The 24,366-nt window shown below is 35.5% G+C and overlaps 1 protein-coding gene across 1 annotated transcript in view; it reads right to left on the minus strand.

Annotated features, from left to right (window-relative positions):
• PCSK2 (proprotein convertase subtilisin/kexin type 2) overlaps window positions 1-24,366 on the minus strand; it is a 295,543-nt gene that overhangs the window by 247,495 nt on the left and 23,682 nt on the right. Inside the window, exon 2 of the mRNA XM_079128483.1 lies at window positions 7,252-7,356. Coding sequence (XP_078984609.1) covers window positions 7,252-7,356 — 105 coding nt within the window. The remainder of the gene's footprint in view (window positions 1-7,251; window positions 7,357-24,366) is intronic.

A 24,366-nucleotide genomic window follows, 5' to 3' on the forward strand; every position in this document is an offset into this window, starting at 1 on the left:
GGGAATCCTTCTTGCTAATGTCTGGTTGATGCAGAGCACAAAAGCCTTTGCCTTAAGTTAGCCTAACTCCGAAAGGTAACCCTGCTTCCAAGTTTCCTGTTGGATTCACTGAGATCCCTGGTTCAAGCACATTCCATATCAGCTTCTTCTCTGCCCAATCCTGTTTTCCTTTCTCCCCAAGAAACCTCCTGCATCTCAGAATCTGTTTCTAGGAAATCCAAGTTAAGATACCATCTTTGTTTACTTTCTCATAGAGAAATCACACCTTAGGGGATTGAATGCTAAAGTGTGTAGAGTAGAAATTATGCGTGGTTAAAATTAAACTTTGAAAATTTTTTAGGGAAGTTAGCTACCCATTTTGTGTCTCTGGTATATACTAAGTGTGGAATTTCAGAATCTGGTCATGTCCTCTTTTTCTTTCAAGCAGATGAAGAAGTTGGGTTGTGTTCAGGAGATTTTTTACACCCAATGTATTATCTTTAAATGCTATCATCTCTCACCCAGAAAGGGGAAATTCTCCCACCATGAGAGTCACCAGGGAACTGAGGCCAACTGTGCGCTCAGTCAATCCTCCGTTGCTCTGTTCACAATCATTTCAGGAGAATAGGAGCGTTGAGCTGAGGGTGGATCAAAGTGCACACTCTTGTTACTTCCTCTCCTTTTATGCTTTTCCGTTTATAACTGAACTCACCAAATTCATTCAAGTTATACAAACTTAAAAGGTAACTTCACTTTTTTTACCACACTATTTTTAATGTAGAGAATCATAAATTAGTGAGGACAATTTATTTAAAAGAGCCCCAAGTTCATAAGCATTATCAGTTCTCACCTAGATTTTTATTTAAACTAAACCTTATGATGAGAAGAATTTTCTCCCCACTAATTCTGGCTTTGTGACCCCCAAGAAGGTCATTTACCCTCTTTTGGTCTATTTTGTCAAAGGTAAATTTGTATTTTAAAACTTCAAAGCAAAGGGCTAAATTCATATTTCCTTAGCATTCCTCCTGCTCTTTAATTTTCTTTATGCAGAGGTGTAGGGAAAATTAATTGATGAAATGCAAATTAGTGACAGAGCAACCACTACCGGGATTTTTATAAGTCACAAATCACACTTGGTCTAACCTCTACTACAAGGAAATAAGAATTCACAGAAACAGCAGTCATGCAGACCTTCTGGAACAGAGGTTCTACAGAAATACAAAATACTATTAGGACCATTGTATTTGCTATAACATTAATCATAAACTTATCATGTTATTTATTTATGATCATAATAAGTAAAATATAATTAAATCTATCTGCTTCTTTCTTTCCTTCTATGAGACATTTGGAAGACAAATTGGAGAACTCCAATAGATTTCTTAGAGCAAAATCTTAAAAGCACAAGCCTATTTTAGATGTAACAAGTATGAGGATAAAAACCATCCTATTCTTTGGGTATAAATTCTTTTGAAAAGGCTCTAAAACTGAGGACTACTCTTTTTTTTGTCCAGCCTCCAGGGTTGACTAACATGGATTCTGCAAAGGGAAAAGATAACCTCAAATTTCATTGGTTTCCTATTGGTCAAGAAAAAAGTGGAGGTGTATTTTTTTTTTCAGAAATATTTTAATTTGAAAGTAGAAGGCAAAGGTGCTCTTTTCTTCTCTTTCCTAATATTTATTCTAAGTAATAAAATAGTTAACTCATATAAATCAAAGGAAAAAATGTCTTGGTCACAATGTTTACAACTGACCCATCCTTGTCATAAATGTATGATTAATGCAAAGTACTTGAGGATAAAAAAGAAATTGGAAACTAAGAGTTTAGTAATTACAATAAAAATCTTACATAACCCATGGAGGAAGACAGTATATGAATTTCTTGGCTTGCTCTGTCCTTCTGAGAATTCAGTGCTGTTTTTGGAAAGATGTGTGTTTATGGTGACTAAATTGCTCCTTTTTGCTCTAATAGGTTTATGGGTTCCTTCAGAACTCACTCTCAACACCAATGCTTAACTTTTCTAATTGGAATCTATGTAACTTTTCTAATTGGAGTCTACATATAGTTGTATAAGGTATTCATCAGTTATGGCTAAATGACCACTTTGAGTTAGACTTAAACACATTATGGTGTAAGGTAGGAAAAGCACATGCAGCAATTACAAGCCATTCCTAGCCTGTCAACCATCTGAGCTTCAACCATGATACTAAATCTCTGTTCAAGAACAGTATCAATTACTATATTATTAAGTCCTGCAGAAAAAGAATGTCTGGTTCACTCATTAGCTCAGACTTTTATAAGCAAATCACATAAATCATTTCTAATTATTTTCAAAGAACAGAAAAATTCTCTTTTGCTCTAGTGGTGTGAAATGTTTCAAGTGATTATGTTATCCAATGAAACTAACTTTTGTGGGTTATTGGAGTATATAAAAACTCCACAAATAGCTGGGCATAGTGGTGCAGACCTGTAATCCCAGTGGCTTGGGAGGCTGCGGCAGGAGGATCCCAAGTTCAAAGCCAGCCTCAGTGACTTACTGAGGCCCCATCTCAAAATAAAAAAATAAAGAGGGCTGGGAATGTGGCTAAGTGGTTAAGTGCTCTGGGTTTAATCCTTGGTATCACAACAAACAAACAACCTCCCCAAACAAAAATAAAAGCAGAACAAAACAAAACTCTTCAGAAATAGATCCTTAAGGAACAAAAACTGGATCTCTGCAGGATCATATGACTGACATATAGACATGTGTATGTATTTGGAAGAGAAAGAAGCTAGAAAGGAACAGTTCCTAAATATAGAACACACAAAACTATCATCCATTCTTTGTATGCGGAAACAAGGAAAGTTGTCATTGGACTCATGGAAGTTTCTGTCTTGCAAAGTTGGAACAGGTTTAAAATGATTTTGAGAGATAATTGCATGGCTTAGTAAGATTGCTTAGAAAAAGAAATAAATGTTTGTAATACTTTAATCAAATGTAACTTCCCTCAACAAATTAAGTTTAGATTATTTCTTTACTAAATTATTTGGCTTCCATTTGACTAGTGTGTGTGACTCATAGAATGATGTGACTCCTCCATTTTTGGTGCTTTTATTAGTGCTTTCTAGATACACATAACGGCAGGGATCATTTTTACCTAATCATACATGCATGGACTATAATTTGCTCAATTTCTGTTCCCAGTGCTTCTTCTTTCCCTCCCATCCTCCTTCCTCTACTCTACTGACCTTCCTTCTATTTATGTTTTTTTTTTTAATGTATTTCATTTCAATACTATTTCAGAAGTAGAAACAAATATTATCTTAAATAAATATAATCTTCAGCAACTTTTCAGATACTTGTGGAATTTATGAGCTTTAATATGTCAACTGTGGACCACAATTAGGTTTGGCTTTGAGATTTGTTGACACTGTTCCAGCTAAAGGTTAAGAAATCTCACCAATTGGAGAATTTTTTTTTTTGAACTTGAACTTGATGTTGAGACAGAATTTTTAGTTTTATTATTTCATCCCAGTTTGGTATTTATTTATTACATCTTCAAATTATTTTAGCTATTGAAACTTTCTAGACACATTGTCATAGCTTTGGGGGTTTATAATGATCAGGTACAGAGTATGTTGGACTTTAGAAATTAAGAGTTGGTTTTTCATGGGGTTCTTAGTGATCAGACTTGGAAGTAATGAAATGGCAATTGGTTTCTCTTAGCCATGATTATGAATGTGTCTAAAGGAGAAGCTAGAGAGAAGACTATACTGTTTTTTGGATGCATATTTCAGAATAAGAAAAGAAGAGAACACAAGAAGAGACCAATATTATTTCATGAATTAAAATGCTGGGGAAAATTATTAATAATCTATTCATCTGGCAGTCATTTACTGAGCAGCTGCTATGCACTCAGGTACATACTATATACAGATATTTCAGAAATAAACAAGATGTAACTGTTGTTTTTAATATCTAAATGATGATGCTCAGCAGCATACTAACCTTTTTAGCAGAAAGAATTGGAAAGACAAGAGCGTACCTTTAAAACAATCTATATCCCTGTATATTGATAAACAAAGATGAGCATACTGAAAGTAGCACTTCATAAACCTTTTCTAGTATTTTTTCCTATTTTCCCTTACACATAAAAATCAATTACTAAAATGAGGGGCAAACATCAACAAAATTTCTGTTCCAAAGTCCAAACAAAATAAGATGCTACCTTGGTCTTCCATTTTTTTCTTCTTTATTTCTTGTGTTGGTAGCTGATCTTGGTGGTTTCTTTGAGCAAAACATTTCCTAAGGAGGTCCAGTTCTGAGAGCCTGTCACAGCTCAGACCATCTTGCACTTATGCAAAAGGTTCCTGGACTATATGAAGGAACTTTACCAGCCCATGGACAGTGAGTAAGAAAGGCCAGGCAGTAGTGCAGAGATGGCATAAGGAAACTGAGCTGAGGCTGCAGGCATGGCTAGAATTGATAGGTCTAGGAGACAACTTGTTTCAGAGGATGATAAAATATCTTCCTCTTACGGTCTTGGTTTATGAAGTTTAACTCACAACGTCTATTTAAGAGAAAAAAACCTACATCAACAATTCTTCTGGCTACGTTTTCCTTCCCCTTTTCTTTCTACACTTGTATTTATGTTTCTTTTTGCAATATGTTCAAATGTGCTTGGGAACCTCAAACTAGATGTATTTTCCCTTTTGTTTAAGTCGATAAGCCCACAGGGAAGAATCCTTACATTGCTACTCTTGCACTGTCCCTAGTTAATGATTTTTGTTTAAGAATAGTCATTGCTGGGCTGGGGATATAGCTCAGTTGGTTGAGTGCTTGCCTTGCAAGCACAAGGCCCTGGGTTCAAGTCCCCAGCACTGAAAAAAAAAAAAAAAAAAAAGAACAGTCATTGCCATGTTTTGTTGTCAGCAGAAACCAAAATTTGATACCTTAAGAATATTATGCAGGGGCTGGGGTTGTGGCTCAGTGGTAGAGTGCTTGCCTACCATGTGTGAGGCACTGGGCTTGATTCTCAGCACCACATATAAATAAATGAATAAAAATAAAGGTTCACCAACAACTGATATATATAAATAATTTTAAGAAAAGAACATCATGCAGGAGAGGCGTGAGCTTTAATCTAACATTTTGGAATGAAGTGTTCATCATCAGAAGTATTTTTTTTAACTGTTTTTTGTAAAGAATTATAAGATTTTTGTGCCTGAGCTATCCTCCTAGAGTGAGTTTATTATTGAAAATATTCCTGATGCTTAACGTTGATGAGAAGATTTCCTTACTATCTTCTGTAGGTCTTCATGGGTAAGACAGGTGGTTACTTCCATCAAGTACAGGTAGTCCACTACCAAGACTATTTAAATGGGTGATAAAGTAGGGATGGATGCTCTTAGTCATAATAGAAAATATTTTGAAAATAAAGATAATTGATTAAAATTACTAAAGTCTACTTGATCTTCTTCCTTATTACCCAACCCATCTTATTTTCTTCTCTTTTGGAAAACATCACTCTATAATGCAAGAATCAAGATTTCATAGATTATTTAAAGAAGCCCTGAAATAAGAAAATCTTAACCTGGTCCAAATAGTCTCTCTGACCCAAACAATGGCTTTTTAGTTTCACTTTTCTCAGTTCTCTTTCTCAACTCCAGCCTTTTAAGCATCTCTTTCCTTCTGCCTCTGGTTTCTTTCATGTGTTTCTGAGTGAATTTGGGGCAATATCTTTGATCATGTAAGAAGAGAAACCAATCAGACTTTTAAGAAAATATCTAAATAAAAGGAAAACAATTGGCAATAAAGGCAAAATTATAGGGCTGAGTTGAAATGTAGGGAAAATCAGTATCACAATGCACCACAGTGATCTTTGCCTGCTAGTGACCACCTTGGGTTCACAGATGAGAGAGGCAAGATCAAGGGTATCCCCAGGCAATAGATTAGTACAGCCAAGTCCAAGGCTGTTATCACACAAAAAAGAGAGCTTATCCCACAGGAAGTGTTGCCCATTTCTACAATAGATCCTTTAAGAATGGTTGGCATTGGCTGCCAACTTGGCCAGCCACTTGGCCTCTTACTGCAAAAGCAACAATAAAGAAGCTTCTCAGAGCAGAAATTCCACTCTAGGCCATGTTGGAAGACCTGGGTTGAGGAGGTAAAGAAAAATTGCCTGTGACCTGTCAGTTGGTGACTTCCTTTAAGCCAAAATTAAATGCAAAAAAAAAAAAAAAATGTTCACATGAAAAGTCTCACAAGAATGAGTTTCCAGATTCCATTTGCTCAAAGGGTTCTCATCTACAAATTTCTGACTCAAACATCTGGCCCATTTTCCACCAGTCCTTCCCCAAGAGTCCTGGGAAAGAGGTTACATTGCCTTCAATGTTTAGAAAGCAACGTGCCTGGGTGTTACTTTCTGTTTTAGTAAGTTGCATAAGAGAAATCAGAGCTACTCAATTGGATCAGTACACAGGTGCATGGTGCTGGTGGAAGAAAGGAAGAGGGAGGATTCAGTGATGATCCAAGTTCCTATTCTGAAAAGAAGGGATCAAGAACACTGGAAAGGGAGCTGCTTTGTGGCTTAGATGACACATTTGGTTGTGGGAAAGTCAAGCTTGAGTTATCAGAGGTAGTAGAAAATGAGACCTGGAGTTCAAGAGTAAGATAAAGATTGGAGATTAAAAACAAAGACACAAATTGGGGTCATGAGCATCAGGCAGAAAGTTGAGGCATGGGGTTAGACTAGGTTGGTGTGAGAAAATACAGGGTGAAAAGAAAGCCTGAAGCGGTCTAGTGTCTGCATCCATGCATGAAAGCCAAGAAGTCCACTACCCATTGTGACCTGATCACCTATTGGCCCACTTATTTTCCTATTCACGTATGGGTGATGGCAATCTCTGTGGAGTATGTGGATTCATCAGTAGAAACCTTCAAGAGAGTGTCTCATTGAACTTCTTGGTGTTTTCCCCATTGACCACAGGCCAAAACATGTTCCTATGCCACCTGAAGTCCTCACACAGTAACTCAGGAGAAGATAGCCAGAGAAGGGGTGGTAGCCTTGTTTTCTTCCCTTCCATCCCTATAAAGGAGCCTAGGATTACTTATTATGCACAAGACAGGAACTGAGAGGCCTTAGTGCCCCCTCTGTAGAGGGTCCATTTGGTCCATCATAGTACATTAAATTCCTTTTACTTCAGAAGCCCCTGCTTACTCCTCTGTTCCCACTGAGTGAGCTCAATTGTGCCAGTGGAGATTGGGAGGCAGTTTTCCAGGGAGAACTCACCCTGGGGTCTCTCTCCAGCTGCTGCTTGTGATGTAGGCTGCGTCTTCTTTTGGCCTTTGCAAGACCATTGTGATAAAAGTGGTACAGGCCTTCTGCAAACGGTAGCTGTGGAGATCCAAACAGACATGAGGCATGTTAGCTTGGGGGCTGGCCCAGGTACAGGAATACCTAAGCTGGTGCTACATGCAAACATTCTGTAGGCTAGGTATGCACGAGGAAAATCATTCAGACAACCCCTGCTGGACTTGACCCTCTATTTCCCTACCTCTGTACTCCTTCCCTTCTTCTTGCCTTTGCTTATCTGGTGCTCATTCCCTTCCTTCTCCCCAAACACCTCCTATTCTTTCCCCCAGTTTTAGTTTCTATACATCCTTTGAATCCCTCTCCTCTTCCATGAAGTCTGCTTTGTATCCATACCAGGCCACATTGTCCTTTCTCCTTTCTTGGATGGGTGTTGATATTTCATGCATTACCTGGTTGCTTCAGAACTGTGTTGTGACTACTCCTCTCTTTGCAGCTGAACTGTCTGTCCTGTACATTGGGCTTTCTCTGTGACCCTTTGGTGCTTCTTATCAGGCTGGGTACAGTGGAACCACTTAAGTCTTGAAATGCCCATTGAATGATAGGACAGGTTTCCCTCTCTTTCTTGTTCCAAGGATTCTTGGAATCAGTTCTGTGGTCAGAGCCAGACAGAGAAGCCATAATAATGAGAGTTTGTCTTGAGCACAGGAGGGCCTGTATGGATTTTAGAGAACAAAAGGGCACCATCATTTGTTGTGTGATTCTAAGTGATTTAGGGAATAACCTTGACTTGGAATTTGGCAGACCTGGGTGTGGCTCATGTCTGTTACCATATAACAGAAGGACCTTGAGAAAGTCACTTCCCCTCTAGGCTTCTTTTTTCCCTCTTTGTATACTTATGAGCTTTGAAGTTCCAAGATCTCTGTCCTATCTTCATGTGTATTCATAGTGGTGAAGATATGCTATTTATACACATTCACAAGCATCAGATGACTGCTTTAAAATCATAAAAGCCAGGCACAGTGGTACATGCCTATAATCTCAGTAGCTTGTGAGTCTGAGGCAGGAGGATTGCAAGTTAAAAGCCAGCTTCCCTAATCAATCTAGTGAGATCCTGTTTCAAAATAAAAAATTAAAAAATGAGGGTTGGGGTTGTGGTTCTGTGGTTAAGCATCCCTGGGTTTAATCCCTGGCACCAAATGCATATGCATATATATATATATATGTGTGTGTGTGTGTGTGTGTGTGTGTGTGTGTGTGTGTGTGTATATATATATATATAGAGAGAGAGAGAGAGAGAGAGAGACAAAGAGAGAGAGAGAGAGAGAGAGAGAGAGAGTGCATGTATACATTTTTTTTCTGGAAAGAGGATACATGGTTTTCATGAGATTTTCAAAGGGGTTCCTTACTAAAAAGTGTCTCACAACTCAAAGCATTTGCTATTGAAACTTAGGTGTGTGTGTGTGTGTGTGTTGCTACTCAGTGTTCAACAGAAAAGGGAAGTGAGTATGAATGCTTTGAAAGTAAGGTTTTCCAAATTAAGTGAGGCCTATTTGGGACTTTTTAGATCAAGTAGGACTTCAATGTGGTTCAGATAATTCTTAAATAACATTTACAATTTATTACAGAAGAAATATATAGTAAATTTGGAAACTAAAACCACAAGCAATGAAGTGAAATTCCTTCACATTTTCTTTTTCAGAAGACTTGGATTTGGAAGTTTATTTATTTATTGTGTGCTCCAGGCTTACTCACTCCCAAGAGCAAAATACTGTTTACTTAATAGTAAAATTAGTTCATTTCAGGTTTTCCTCTTTGATTACATACTACATGTATCCATGCATACACACACATGCACACACACTCAAAGAATATATATTATTATGTAAAATGTTTTTTCATTTATCAGTCACGTTTTCATAAACTTCCACTTTCTACCTCTTTGACAATGTATAATATTTCATTATATGAGATATACCACAATTTATTTAGTATTTCATTTTTTATGTATATTAAAATCTTTCTTTTGTGTTAAACATTAAGCTATATATGTGGTTGGGAGAGATCATCAGGAATGACAGAGCAGGAAACTCTAAAAATCCACTCTTACATAAAAGCAACTACAACACTGAAAAAAATTGTCAATTCAACTTTTTCAGAACTCTGGGAATAAATAAAATGCCTACAGTATCTTGAGAAGTATTTATTCAAGAAATATAGAGGAATCTCAATAATAACAGCAAGAGTTGTGGTATTTTTGCTTGCTCTATTCCCATCTACTTCTCCCCATTTCTATATTAACTTTGAAAACCAGTAGTTTTCAAAAAATCACAATAGTCACTAAACCAGAAATCTAACAGACAGCCTAAGTTCAGAGATATTCAGAAAACTCCCTTCCCAGATAATTGTCTAGAATATGACTGGAAAAGTCCCATTCATAAGGCTTGTTATTGTTTGATCTGACGCAGAGTTTGCTCAGTAGGAAAAGTCCTATCTCTAGGGTGTTTGTGGAAAGCAAACTATGATATAATTGTTTAATGTTGCACCTTTCTGAAGGAGCAATACCAGTTGAGGCAAATGATAAGCTGGTGAAAAGGTAAAACAAAGATAATACAGAACACGATGTCCATAAAGGGTTTTACAAAGTTCCAATAGATTTCTAGAGACTTAGAAGGCCATACACATGTAGCAAGTTATGTGTGTAATCAGAAAATACCTAAGATGATCCCAAGTATTTACCTCTGATTGACCTAGAGGCTCCATAAAAACAGGAAGTAAAGGCCATGATAGAGTTATACGTCACTTGCCTGAGTTACACATGCTCCAAGATATACACACCATCCCTTGGAAAATGGTGAAAACACCTTATTAATTCAAGGTGTTTAAGAAAATCTCTGTCTAATCTTTATCTCATCACTAAGCTAATCAAGCCAGATTTAGCTTTAACACTGTAAGTTAGACATAGCAATAGAAGTCCAGGAAAAACACCAAACAAACTAATATTAACAAAAAACAATAACAACAGCAACAACAATAAAATTCAAAAACAATGAGAACAAATCTTGGAGCAAATCTGATTTCCAGAGATACCACATTATATTATTTAAAATAGCAAGTTTTCAGGAAAACTTTGAGACAAATGAAGAAGCGAGAACAAATGAACAATACATAGGATAAAAAATAACAATCAATATAAACCCTCTAAGTCCAGATGTGGGACTTGCTAGGCAAAGACTTAACTACTAAATGAGGACATCATGTCTAAAGAATTAAAAGAAAGTATGAGAATAATGAGTAATTAAATAGAGAATATAAATAATGAGATAAAAATATTAAAAAGAATGAAATAGAAATTCTAAAATTGAAAAATATAATAAAAGAAAAAAATTCTTAGTTCTCAATAGTAGATTTGAATTGGCAGAAGAAAGAATTAGCAAACATGAATACAGGGCAATTGAGATTTTCCAGTTTGAACAACAAAATAAATAAATAAATAAAATAAGCAGGGAGAACTTCAGAGACTTGTAAGACAAAATCATATTGACATAACCATAATGTGAATTTCAGAAGAGGAGAAAGAGAAATAAATAGAAAGAACTACTGTTTGAAAACTTCCCTAATTTCATGAAAATTATTGTTATACTATTCTAAGAAGCTCAACAAGCTCAAAGTAGGATAAACACAGAGATCTGCACTTACACACAACATAATCAAACCGCCAAACATCGAAGACAGAATCTTGAAAGCAGTAAGAGAACAGGAAAACTTTGGTAAGATCAGCAACTGACTTCTTATTGGAAGTCATGGAAGTCAGAAGACAGTGAGATAAGGTATTATTCAAAGTGCCGAAACAGAGACTGTTCATCATTCTGTATCTGGCAAAACTAACTTACAAATCCAGAGTTTGCTCATGGCAGGAGTGAATGATGTAGCAAAGCTGCTCTATGGATCAGAAGCAAAAGAAAAGAAGATGAAGAATCTGGATCCCATTATCTTCTTTAAGGGCATTACCCTCATGACATGAAGGCCTCCCACCAGGACCCATCTCTTAAAGAGTCTATCCCCCAATAGCACCAAGATGGGGTCCAAGTCTTTAACAATGGACTTTTAGGGGACATTCCAAATTCAAACAATAGCAATATTATTCTCTAAAATTCTTTTTATTTCTGTAGGTTTGTAGTACAGGCCTCTCTTTGCTGATTTTGCTCATTTGAGTTTTTTATTTTTCTTGGTAAAAATCACTAGAGAACTTCTCTTCTCCCCCTCAAAGCCTTTATTGTGGTTCAGCTTCCACATATCAACAAAAACATTTGATCTTTGGTTTTTGGGATTGGCTTATCTCACATAGCATGATGGGGTCCTCATTAGAATAACATATATCCTTTGCTTGAATGCTTTTATCAAAATGGGTTCTTCTGTCATGTATAACTAAGAAGAATGAATAAATAAAAATGAAATAAAGCAAAGAAGATGTAAATGATAGGGAAAACTGCCTGTGAGATATACAGAAATTTTTGTACTGTGTTCTCGATTGTGATATCAGATAACTAAGACTATCTTTAGAGATAGCCTTTTAATAAAAGAAAAAGACAAAAAAAATCACTGGAGATTTGTCAACTTGTTGAATATTTCAAAGAATAACTTGGTTTTATTGATTTTTATATTGTTTTCCTATTTCTATTGTATTTATTTTAACTTAAATATTCAAATTTCTCAAATTCCCTCCTCTGTTTTTTTCGGTTTTAATTTCTTCTATCAGGTACTTCCATTACGATGCGCTGCCATGTCAGAGGCCCAAAAGCAAGGGGACCAATGGAACAGGAACTAAAACCTGCAAAACTGTGAGCCACAATGCATCTTTCCTCTTTATGAGTTGATTAATTCAGGTATTGTTACAGAAACAGACATCAGACTATCACAAATATCAGTATATGTAAGCCTACAAATTAGATAACCTTAGTGAAGTATGCAAATTCCTAGAAAGACAAAAAATTATATAAAAGCTCAAGAAGCAACAGAAAATTTGAACAGACCTATAACAAGTAAACTGATTGAACTGGTAGTTTAAAACACTTCCTACAAAATTAAGTCCAAGCCCAGATGACTTCACTGGCAAATTCCACCAACTGTTCAAAGACTGACACTAATCATTCGGATACTCTTCCAAAAAATGGAAGAGGAAGAAACACTTTTCAACATAATTATTTAGTCTAGTATTACCCTTATACAGTAACCATAAAATGTATTATAACAAAATAAAAGCTACAGGCGGATGCTGTACCTGCCCACCCCCACACTGAGGTTGGACTTCTGTCAATGAGTCCACCTCCCACCGCAGACTGACTGGCACTGAGCCCCACAGCCTGCCCACACACTGAGGATGGAGGCCAGTAGCTAAGCCTGCCCGCCTGCCCCCCCTACTGCTGAGGGACACTGTGCCTGCCTCCGTGCTGACTCAGCACACCCTCACTGGGTCTCCCCAGCTTCTTTGGAGGCTGGTGCAGGCATTTTGAATTATTCCTGAGGGTGTGGCCATCATCATTGGAAGGGTGGCTCCCTTCCTGAGACACCTACAGGAGACTGGAGGCCCTTTGACAGGTACCTCTATTTACTCACTTACATCCTACACCCTTTCCCATCCTCTTGTTTACAACTAGAAATACTGTAAATAATAATCAAACTAATCCTGTTTATTTTAATAATGTAAAGTCTTTATAGGGGCTATCTGGTTCAGGGCTACATTTTCTCTGTATTGGGTGCTGTTGATATTGATATCCCCTTAAAAGGAGAGGTAGTGGAAAACTGCAGGATCATAATAAGCCTGCAGGGGCAGTGGGGGGAGACTTCAGTATCTCTGATCTTCACTGCTAGAGGGGAATATATAGAAACAATATGAAAAACAGGGGAAGAAAGTGTCCCTAACAAACCAGGATGCTATTGTGATAGAATCCAATAACAGCATGGCAGTAGAAATGACAGAAAAAGAGTTTAGAATCTGCATAATCAAAATGATCCATGAAGCAAAAGACGAGATAAGAGAGCAAATGCAGGCAATGCATGATCATTCCAGTAAACAATTAAAAGAGCAAATGCAGGAAACAAACGAACACTTCAATAAAGAGATAGAGATTCTGAAACAAACAAACAAACAAACAGAAATATTTGAAATGAAAGAAATGATAAACAAAAAACTCAATAAAAAGTATCACCAACAGAATAAATCTTGTGGAAGACAGAATCTCAGACAATGAAGACAAAATATTTATTCTTGAAAATAAAGTTGAACAAACTGAGAAGATGTTAAGAAGTCATGAATGGAACCTCCAAGAATTATGGGATATCATGAAAAGACTGAATTTAAGAATTATTGGAATTGAGGAAGGCACAGAGATACAAACCAAAGGCATGAGCAACCTGTTCAACAAAATAATATCACAAAATTTCCCAAACCTGAAAAATGAAATGGAAAATCAAATACAAGAGGCTTACAGAACACCAGGTGCACAAAATTACAACAGATCCACACCAATATACATTATAATGAAAATACCTCACATTACAAAATAAAGATAGGATTTCAAAGTCTGCGAGAGAAAAGTGTCAGATTACATATAAGGGGAAGCCAATATGGATATCAGCAGATTTCTCAGCCCAGACTCCAAAAGCAAGAAGGGCATAGAACAATATACTTCAAGCTCTGAAAGAACACAGATGCCAGCCAAGAATCCTATACCCAGCAAAACTAACCTTCAGATTTGACAATGAAATAGAATCTTTCCATGATAAACAAAAGTTAAAAGAATTTACAAATAGAAAACTTGCCCTGCAGAACATTCTCAGCAAAATATTTTGTGAGGAGGAAGTGAAAAGCAACAATAGAAGTCAGCATAGGGAGGAACTACCCTAAAGGAAAAGCCAATCAAAGGAGAAACCAAGTCAAGTAAAAAACCAAAAATAAGCCAAAATGACCAGGAATACAAATCATATTACAATAATAACACTGAATGTCAATGGCCTAAACTCAATAATCAAAAGACACAGACTGGCAGATTGGATTAAAAAGAAGGACCCAACAATATGCTGCCTTCAAGAGACTCATCTCATAGAAAAAGACATCCACAGACTAAAGGTTAAAGGATGGAGAAAAATATACCACGCACATGGACCCAGTAAAAAAGCAGGGGTCTCCATCATCATATCAGATAAAGTGGACTTCAAACCTAAGTTAGTCAGAAGGGATAAAGAAGGACATTTCATACTGGTTAAGGGAAGCATAAAACAGCAAGATATAACAATTTTAAATATATATGCCCCCCAAAATGGAGCATCTATGTATATCAAACAAATCCTTCTCAATTTTAAGAATCAAATAGACCAAAACACATTAATAGCGGGGGACTTTAACACACCGCTCTCACCACTGGATAGATCCTCCAAACAAAAACTGAACAAAAAAACTATAGAACTAAATAATACAATCAATGATATAGACTTAATGGATATTTACAGAGTATTTCATCCATCATCAAGCGAATATACTTTCTTCTCAGCAGTTCATGGATCCTTCTCCAAAATAGACCATATGCTATGCCACAAAGAAGCCATTAGTAAATACATAACAATAGAGATCCTACCCTGTATCCTATCATACCATAATGGAATGCAATTAGAAATGAACGATAAAATAACAAACAAAAACTACTCATACACCTGGAGACTAAATAATATGCTATTGAATGATTCAATGATAACAGAAGACATCAGGGAAGAAATAAAAAAAATTCTTAGAGGTAAATGAGAACAATGACACAACATATCAAAATCTCTGGGACACTCTGAAAGCAGTACTAAGCTCATTGCATTGAGCTCATACATTAAAAAAATAAAAAGTCAACAACTAAGTGACCTAACATTACATCTCAAAGCCCTAGAAAAAGAAGGACAGATCAATACCAAAAATAGTAGGAGGCAGGAAATAATGAATATCAGAGCTGAAATTGATGAAATTGAAACAAGAGAAAACAATTCAAAAAACTGACAAAACAAAAAGTTGGTTCTTTGAAAAAGCAAACAAAATTGATAAACCCCTAGCCACACTAATGAAGAGAAGGAGAGAGAAAACTCAAATTATTAGAATTCGTGATGAAAAAGGAAAGATCACAACAGAAACCATTGAAATACATAACAGAATTAGAAGCTACTTTGAAAATCTATACTCCAATAAAATAGAAAATATTGAAGACATTGACAAATTTTTAGAGACATATGATCCTTCCAAACTGAATCAGGAAGATGTATACAACGTAAACAGATCAATTTGAAGCACCAAAATAGAAGAAACCATCAAAAACCTACCAACCAAGAAAAGCCCAGGACCAGATGGATTCTCAGTCGAATTCTATAAGACCTTTTAAGAAGAACTGATACCAATACTCCTCAAAGTATTTCAGGAAATAGAAAAGGAGGGAACCCTTCTAAATTCATTCTATGAGGCTAGTATTACTCTGATACCAAAACCAGACAAAGACACACCAAGGAAAGAAAACTTTAGACCAATATCCCTGATGAACATAGATGGGAAAATCCTTAACAAAATACTGGCAAATCACATACAAAAATATATTAAAAAGATAGTGCACCATCATCAAGTGGGGCTTATCCCAGGGACGCAAGGTTGGTTCAACCTCTGGAAATCAATAAATGTAATTCATCACATCAATAGACTTAAAGTTAAGAATCACATGATTATTTCAATAGATGCTGAGAAAGCATTTGATAAAATACAGCACCCCTTCATGCTTAAAACACTAGAAAAAAATAGGAATAGTAGCAACATACCTTAAAATTGTAAAGGCTATCTATGCTAAACCCATAGCCAAAATCATTCTTAATGGAGAAAAACTGAAAGCATTCCCTCTAAAAACTGGAACAAGACAGGGATGCCCTCTTTCACCACTTCTATTCAACATTATCCTTGAAACACTTGCCAGAGCAATTAGACAGAACAAAGAAATGAAAGGGATACAAATAGGAAAAGAAGAACTAAAGCTGTCACTATTTGCTGATGACATGACCCTCTATTTAAAAGATCCAAAAAGCTCCACTAGAAAACTTCTAGAACTAATAAATGAAATCAGCAAAGTAGCAGGATATAAAATCAATATGCATAAATCTAATGCATTTCTATTCATAAGTGATAAATCCTCTGAAAGAAAAATTAGGAAAACCACTCCATTCACAATAGCTTCAAAAAAAAAATACTTAGGAATTAATCTAACAAAAGATGTGAAAGACCTCTACAATGAAAACTACAGAACATTAAAGAAATTGAAGAAAAACTTCGAAGATGAAAGATCTCCCAGGTTCTTGGATAGGCAGAATTAACATTGTCAAAATGACCATTTTACCAAAGGAAGTATATAGATTCAATGAAATTCCAATTAAAATCCCAATGACATTCCTCATATAAATAGAGAAAGCAATCATGAACTTCATCTGGAAGAACAAGAGACCTCAAATAGCCAAAACAATCCTGAGTAGAAAAAGTGAAACAGGAGGTATCACAATAGCAGACATGAAACTATACTACAGAGTAATAGTAACAAAAATAGCATGGCATTGGCACCAAAATAGACAGGCAGACCAATAGTACAGAGCAGAAGACACAGAGACAAAACCACATAAATGTAGTCACCTCATACTAGACAAAGGAGCCAAAAACATACAATGGAGAAAAGATAGCCTCTTCAGCAAATGGTGCTGGGAAAACTAGAAATCCATATGCAGTGAAATGAAATTAAACCTCTATCTCTCACCCTGCACTAAACTCAACTCAAAATGGATCAAAAACCTAGGAATTAGACCAGAGACCCTACACCTAATAGAAGAAAAAGTACACCTGAATCTCCATCATGTTGGCTTAGGATCAGAATTCCTCAACAAGACTCCCAAAGCATAAGAAATCAAAGCAAGAATCAATAAATGGGATGGACTCAAACTAAAAAGCTTTTTCTCAGCAAAGGATACAACCAAGAATGTGAAGAGAGAGCCTACAGAGTGGGAGAAAATCTTTTCCACATGCACTTCAGATACAGCACTTATCTCCAAAATTTATAAAGAACTTACAAAACTGTACACCAAAAATACAGAGAACCCAATCAATAAATGGGACAAGGAACTGAACAGATACTTTACAGAAGAAGACATACAGGCAATTAATAAATATATGAAAAAGTGTTCAACATCTCTAGTAATTAGAGAAATGCAAATTAAAACAACTCTAAGATTTCATCTTATTCCAATTAGAATGGCTTTTATCAAGAACACAAACAAAAATAGATTTTGGCATGGAGGTGGGGGAAAAGGCATGCTTTTACATTGCTGGTGGAGTTGCAAATTGGTGCAGCCACTCTGGAAAGCAGTATGGAGAATCCTCAGAAAATTTGGAATGGACCACATTTTGACCCAGCTATCCCACTCCTCGGTTTATACCCGAAGGACTTAAAATCAGCATACTACAGTAACGCAGCCACAACAATATTTATAGCAGTTCAGTTCACAATAGCTAGATTGTGGAACCAACCTAGATGTCCTTCAACAGATGAATGGATAAAGAGACTGTGGTATATATACACAATGGAATATCATTCAGCCATAAAGAAGAATAATATTATGGCATTTGCAAATAAATGGATGGAATTGGAGAATATCATGCTAAGTAAAATAAGTCAATCCCAAAAAACCAAAGGTTGAATGTTTTCCCTTTTGAGTGGAGAATGATATATAATGGGGGTGGGGAGGGTTGGGAGTAAGAGAAGAATGGGGAACTTTAGATTATGTAGAAGGAAATGAGAGGGAGGGGGGTATGAAAAATGGTGGAATGAGACAGACATTATTACCCTATGTACATGTACAATTACACGAGTGGTATGAATCTACATTGTGTACAACCATAGAAACGAAATGATGTACCCCATCTGTGTACAATGAATCAAAATGCAGTCTGTAAAAAATTGAATGTTAAATAAAAAATAAAAATAAAAATAAAAAAGCTACAGAATAGTGTTACTTACAAACATACACCCAGACATTCTTATAAAACTGCTAGCAAACTAAATCCAGTAACACATAAAAAGAATTATCAACTATGACCAAATGAAATTTATCGTAGAAATGCAAGGGTGTTTTAAAATCTGAAAACCAACTATCAAAATAATATCCTTTTTTCAACATAATAAAGGATTAAAATCACAGGATCATCTCAACAAATGCAGAAGAGTATTTCAAAAATTTAATATCCTTGTATGATAAACACATTTTTTATAAACTAGGGAAGGAAAGCAATCTCCTCAATCTAATAAATGAATTTATGAAAAATTCACAGCTTATGTCATGTTCAATGATGAAAAACAGAATACTTTCTGCATAAATGAAGAAAAAGAGAAAGCTGTCTGCATTTGTCACTTCTGTAGGTATTGGAGGTTTCACTGAGGTCAATTAGGCAAGGAAAAGAAACAAACTAGAAACAACATGTATCCCATTTGTTTACAATTAAAAAAAAAAAAGAAACAAACTTATCCAGATTAGAAGCAAAGAAGGAAAACTATACTTGCAAAAGATTTATATTATGTGTAAAAATTCTTAAGGGATCTACAAAAATTGTTACTACTAACAAATAAATTCAGCAAGGTTATCTTTCAGCAAGGTATCTAAGATTAACATCCCAAAACTGATTTTATTTTATACATAAGCAATGAATATCTTAAGAATGGAATTACAAAAACAGTTACATTTACAATAACATCAAATAAATAAAGTATTTGTGTATAAATATAACAAAAGTTTGCAAGACTTGTAAGCTGACATATGCAAAACAACATTGAAAGAAATTAAAGAAGATCTAAGACATTCCTTATTCATGAATTTTTAACATAGCAGTATCCTCAATTTAGCCATAGTAATCTAAGTAATTCCTTTCAAAATCCCAGCTATTGTTTCTCTTTTTTCTAAAATTCAGGTGGAAATGTAAAGAAACCAGAGTAACTGAAATAATCTTGAAAAAGTTGTATGACTCACACTTTTCAAGTTCAAGACTTATTATAAAGCTATAGTAATCAAGAAGGTGGCATAGGAGAGACATACAGTTCAACAGGATAAAAACTGAGAGTATCAAAATAATTTATAATGATTTATTATGGTCAATTGATTTTCAAAGTGGATGCCAATAAAAGTTAATGGGAAAGAATAGGCTTTTCGACAAATCATGCTTGAACCAGTGCATATTCACAATAAAAAGAGTAAATTTGAATCCCTATCTCACACCACATACAAAATTAAATTTGAAATGAGATTTACTACCTTAACTATAAAAGCTAAAACTAAACAACTTGTCGAATAAAACGTAAAAAGTCATCAAAATGACTTTGGGTTAGGCAATGTTTTCTTAGCTATGACACCAAAAGCATAAGAAGACAATTGGAAAAAATACATGAGTTGGATTTCATTAAAATTAAGCATATACTTCCAAGAAAAGTACCAAGCAAATGAAAAGACAGCCCACAGAATGAGAAATGATGTTTTCAAATGGTCTCTCTGATAAGGGACTCGTACCAGATTATTTAATGAACTCATTACAACAATAGAGTCAAATAATCCAATTTAATAACGGACAAAAGATTTGAACAGCTATTTCTCCAAAGAAAATATACAAACGACCAATAAGTCGATGAATGAAAACACATTCAACATCTTCAGATGTTAGGGGAATGTAAATCAAAGCCATACATTTTCATTTTGCACCCCATATAATTAATAAAAACAAGCAAACAACCTCCTTCCCTACAGAACCACAAGTGGTGACCCTGGATGTGGAGAAATGCAAACCCTTATGTATTGTGGGATGGATAATAAAATGGCCCCACCACTTTGGAAAACTCTTTGACAGTTACTCAATATATTAAAAACAAACTATATGTTCCAGTAACTCCAATTATAGGCATATATCCAAGGTCACTCTACACAGAAGCTTGTACAAAATGTTTATAGCAAGATTTTTCTTGATAGTAAACAACTGGAATAACATGTAAAATGTGGACTATACATTCAATGGAATATTATTTGGAGATAAAAAGGAATGAAGTAGCTATACTGCTAAAACACAGATAAGCTTTGAAAACAAGACTAAGTGAAAAGAAAAGATGAAAAGTGCACATAGTGTATCACTTGCTTTATATGAAATGTGTAGAATAGACAAATCCATAAACATAGTAAGTAGATGTGTGGTTTTCTGGGCCAGAGAGGAGGAAGGAGTAAGGAGTGATTTCTAATAGTTGAGGAATTCCTTCAGGGTTAATGAAAATTTTCAACTTTGGATCCTAATAACAATTGCACAAATTTGTGAATACACTAAAATCACTGACTTGTACATTTTTAATGGGAAAATTTTATGATATGTGAATTGTCTCAATAAAGTTCTTTATAACATTCAATGATGAATAGCCTTGTAATTGTTACTACATTCATGGATTAAAGTTTTCCTGTAGGGTATATCCTAGGATTTCAAACACACAATAGATTAGAAACATTTACTATTTTGGTACTTTCAGAAAGTTTTCTTGTAAGGTTGTACATTTAAAAATAACACAAAAACTGAATAAGAACACAAATATTCCATTTTCCCACACCTTCAACCACAACTTTTGCCAATTTGATGGACACAATTTGAATTTCTTTGAGTATTTTGAATGTGTCAGTATTTTTCAGGTTTATCCACCATTTTAATTTCTTCTCTTTGATTTGCCTGTTTTTACCTCTAGGGTATTTTTTTATTGTGTATTTTTGCATTCCTTTTCATAAGCCAAGCACCGTGTTTGATGCTGGAGAGACAAAAATAACTATAATATAATCTCAGCCTGCAAATTTCTCACAGTTCACCAGGGAAAGCATATTTTATCTCACAGCAGCACATTAATGGTATTCTTAAATTCTGACTCTTCCCCTAAATGGGTATATGATCTTTGGCAAGTTATTTTACCCGATGGGGCCTCAACTTCTTTACTTATGAAACAGGATGTTTCCTTGTCACAATGTTGTCATGGAAATTAAGTGAGATAGAATATGAAATATTCTTGAAATAATGTCGAGCACTAGTGAGCATTCAGTAAGTGCCTGTTACTTTTGTTTTTAATTGCCAGAGTATAATATGCTATAAAACAGTATGATCAAGGTACCCTGGGAATTCAAAGAGAGATTATTTCAGACAGAGGAATACCTGAGAAATTTTTCATAAATTTTTTTCCAGGAAGTAAAGGGTAGTTAGGAAAAAAAAAATTTTACATTTTTATTAATTTTATAATTTCCTAGAGTTTCAAATTTTAAGTTTTGATGAGATAGCCACCTTTCTTTGATATTCCCCATATCAAGAGATGAGGTCCATGATCCCAGTTCTTGAGTCTGAGAAATATGACAGCTTTGGTTAAGGGAATATGGTTGAGCCAGATACAGTGGCATGCACCTGTAGTCCCAGTTAGGAGGATTAACCAGCCTGAGGCAATGTAGTGAAACCCTGACATATATATATATATATATATATATATATATATGTGCATGTGTGTATGTAAGTGGATTAGAAATAATGCCATATGACTTCTGAATCCAGGTCATAAAAGGCATATACCTTCTGCCTTAAGCCTTAACATTTGCTCTTACAATACTGACTTACTATTCAAGAAGTTCATCTACTCTCAAGCTGCCATGCTATGAGGAAGCCCAAGATCCTGGCTGAACCCAGCCTTCTGGTCAGCATGAATTGGGAACCAATTTTGTAAATGAAAAAGCTTCTGATTCCAGACTCTAGCCATTCCAGTCATCCTCTACCTGTCAAGTCTTCCCAACTGAGTCTTGAGACTCAGATGACAGAGCCATCTCCTCTGTGCCGGTCTGAATTTCTGATCCCCAAATTTATGAGCATAATAAAACAGAGGTTGTTTTTATTGTTTTATTATTTCATTTTATTTTCTTTTGGGGGTACCAGGGATTGAACTCAGGGGCACTTGACCACTGAGCTACATCCCCAGTCCTATTTTGTATTTTCATTTAGAGACAGGGTCTCACTGAGTTGCTTAGTGCCTTCCTGTTGCTGAGGCTGGCTTTGAACTCATGATCCTTCTGCCTCAGCTTCCCTAGCCACTGGAATTACAGGTGTGCATCACTATGCCCAGCTAGAGGTTGTTTTTATATCACTACATTTCAAGTTGGTTTGTTACTCAGCAGTGAGTATCAGGGAACAAATAGAAAACTTTAAAAAATGTCTTTTATTCCCTCAGTTTTCAGGACTGTGCAATGTTTAATTATAATGATATTAACAATGTTAGTTGACTCTCACTTTGTGATGTCAGCCAGGAACTCTTGAAATAGGACATACTTGGTTCAGGAGGAGACTGATGAAGTCAAATCAGAAGATACAGGATGGACTTAAAGGGTTGCAGCCAACTTTGCTAGGGGATTGGTGTGCAAATAAAAATCTTTTAGAATATTGCAGGTTTTGTGATTTAGTTCCTGTTCATTAAAAACCACATTCTCTAGGGCAAATTTAACATAAATATTTAATGTGCATTTTCCAGGCTCAATAGTTCTTGAATACTCTCTCTACTTAACCTCACTTATGTGCTTAGGGTAATGTTAAAATTTTATTTGAAAAAAAGTAGAGGGAGGGAAAGAAAAATGTGGTATCTTGCTCTCTAAAGACTTATGCCTTTGGCCACTGTCTAGAGGTTTGAACTTACAGAGTTTTTTTCCTATTGTGGTGGAGGTCACTATAACTCTGAGAATTTGAACTCAAGAAAGAAATTTGGGATTAAGTGCCAGTAGGCATTGGAGAGACATATTTTACCATTATTATGGCTTTATTTACTGATTTTTAGAAATTAAATTTGAATGGAGGAAGAAAGAAAATTTCTTTACAGTGAATTTCCAATTAAGAAATGTAGAAGTAATGATGGAACTTGAATATCATCATTTTGGAAACCCGTTTTATAGTTTGGGTATGAAGGTTTCCCCAAAGACTTATGTATTGAAGGCTTGTTCCCCCAAACAGCCATGTTCAGAGGTGGGGTTTTGGGAAGTGACTGGATCATGATAACTCTGACCTTATGAGTGGTTAAACTCACTGATGGATTGATAATTTGATAGCATTATGGAAAGGTGGTGGGAATTTTGGAGGTGGAGGAAGAAGGTGCTGGGGTGTGCCCTGGAAGGGAATTTCTTATCCCTGGCCTCTTCTGCTGGGTCTCTCTGCTTCCTGGCTGCCATACACTGAGCAGATTTCCTCCACCACACTCTTCTATCATGATGTTCTGCCTCATCTCAAGTCCAAACCCAAGGAGCCAAATGACTATGGACAGAAACCTCTGAAATGGTGAGCTAAAATAAAATCTTTCCTCCTTGAAGTTGTTCATTCAGATATTTTGGTAACTGTGATTAAAAGCTAACATAACACAACAATAAATGTAGCTGAAAAGTATTATCAATGGATAATACTAAAATTAATTAATTAATACTAAAATTAATGGGTGAAATATAATAATAGATAGAGGGAAATTGTATACTTTTAGTGGAGAACCCCAGCAGAGGCCACCTTAATCAAGTGATCTAAATTAACCTCAATAGTGATAAGACATATCAAAATCATGTATTTCAATACAATGCACCAAGACAGACACAATCTCACTTATGTAACCTCTTTAAGGTCATTGTGTTTATGAAAAACCAAGGGCTGCAGAACTTTTCCACATTGGAGGAGACTAAGAAGACATAACAAATTTGCTTAATGCACATTCTGGATTGTATCCTAGATTAGAAAGAAAGAACATTAGTAGGGCAATTGGAAAAATTTGAAGAAGTTCTGTAGATTAGCTAATAGTACTATATCTGTGTTTATTTTTAGCTTTGGTAATTGTCCTATGGTTATGTAAGATATTAACTTTGGAGAGGCAAGATTAAGCATATATGGAAACTCTGGGCTATTTGTTTTAAAGTAATGTTTCCTCCCCTTTTAAGACAATAATACTCCACTCTATTTATATGCCACATGTTGTT

Source organism: Sciurus vulgaris, assembly GCF_902686455.1.
Source record: "Sciurus vulgaris genome assembly, chromosome: 2".
In the NCBI taxonomy this organism is placed as follows: Eukaryota; Metazoa; Chordata; class Mammalia; order Rodentia; family Sciuridae; genus Sciurus; species Sciurus vulgaris.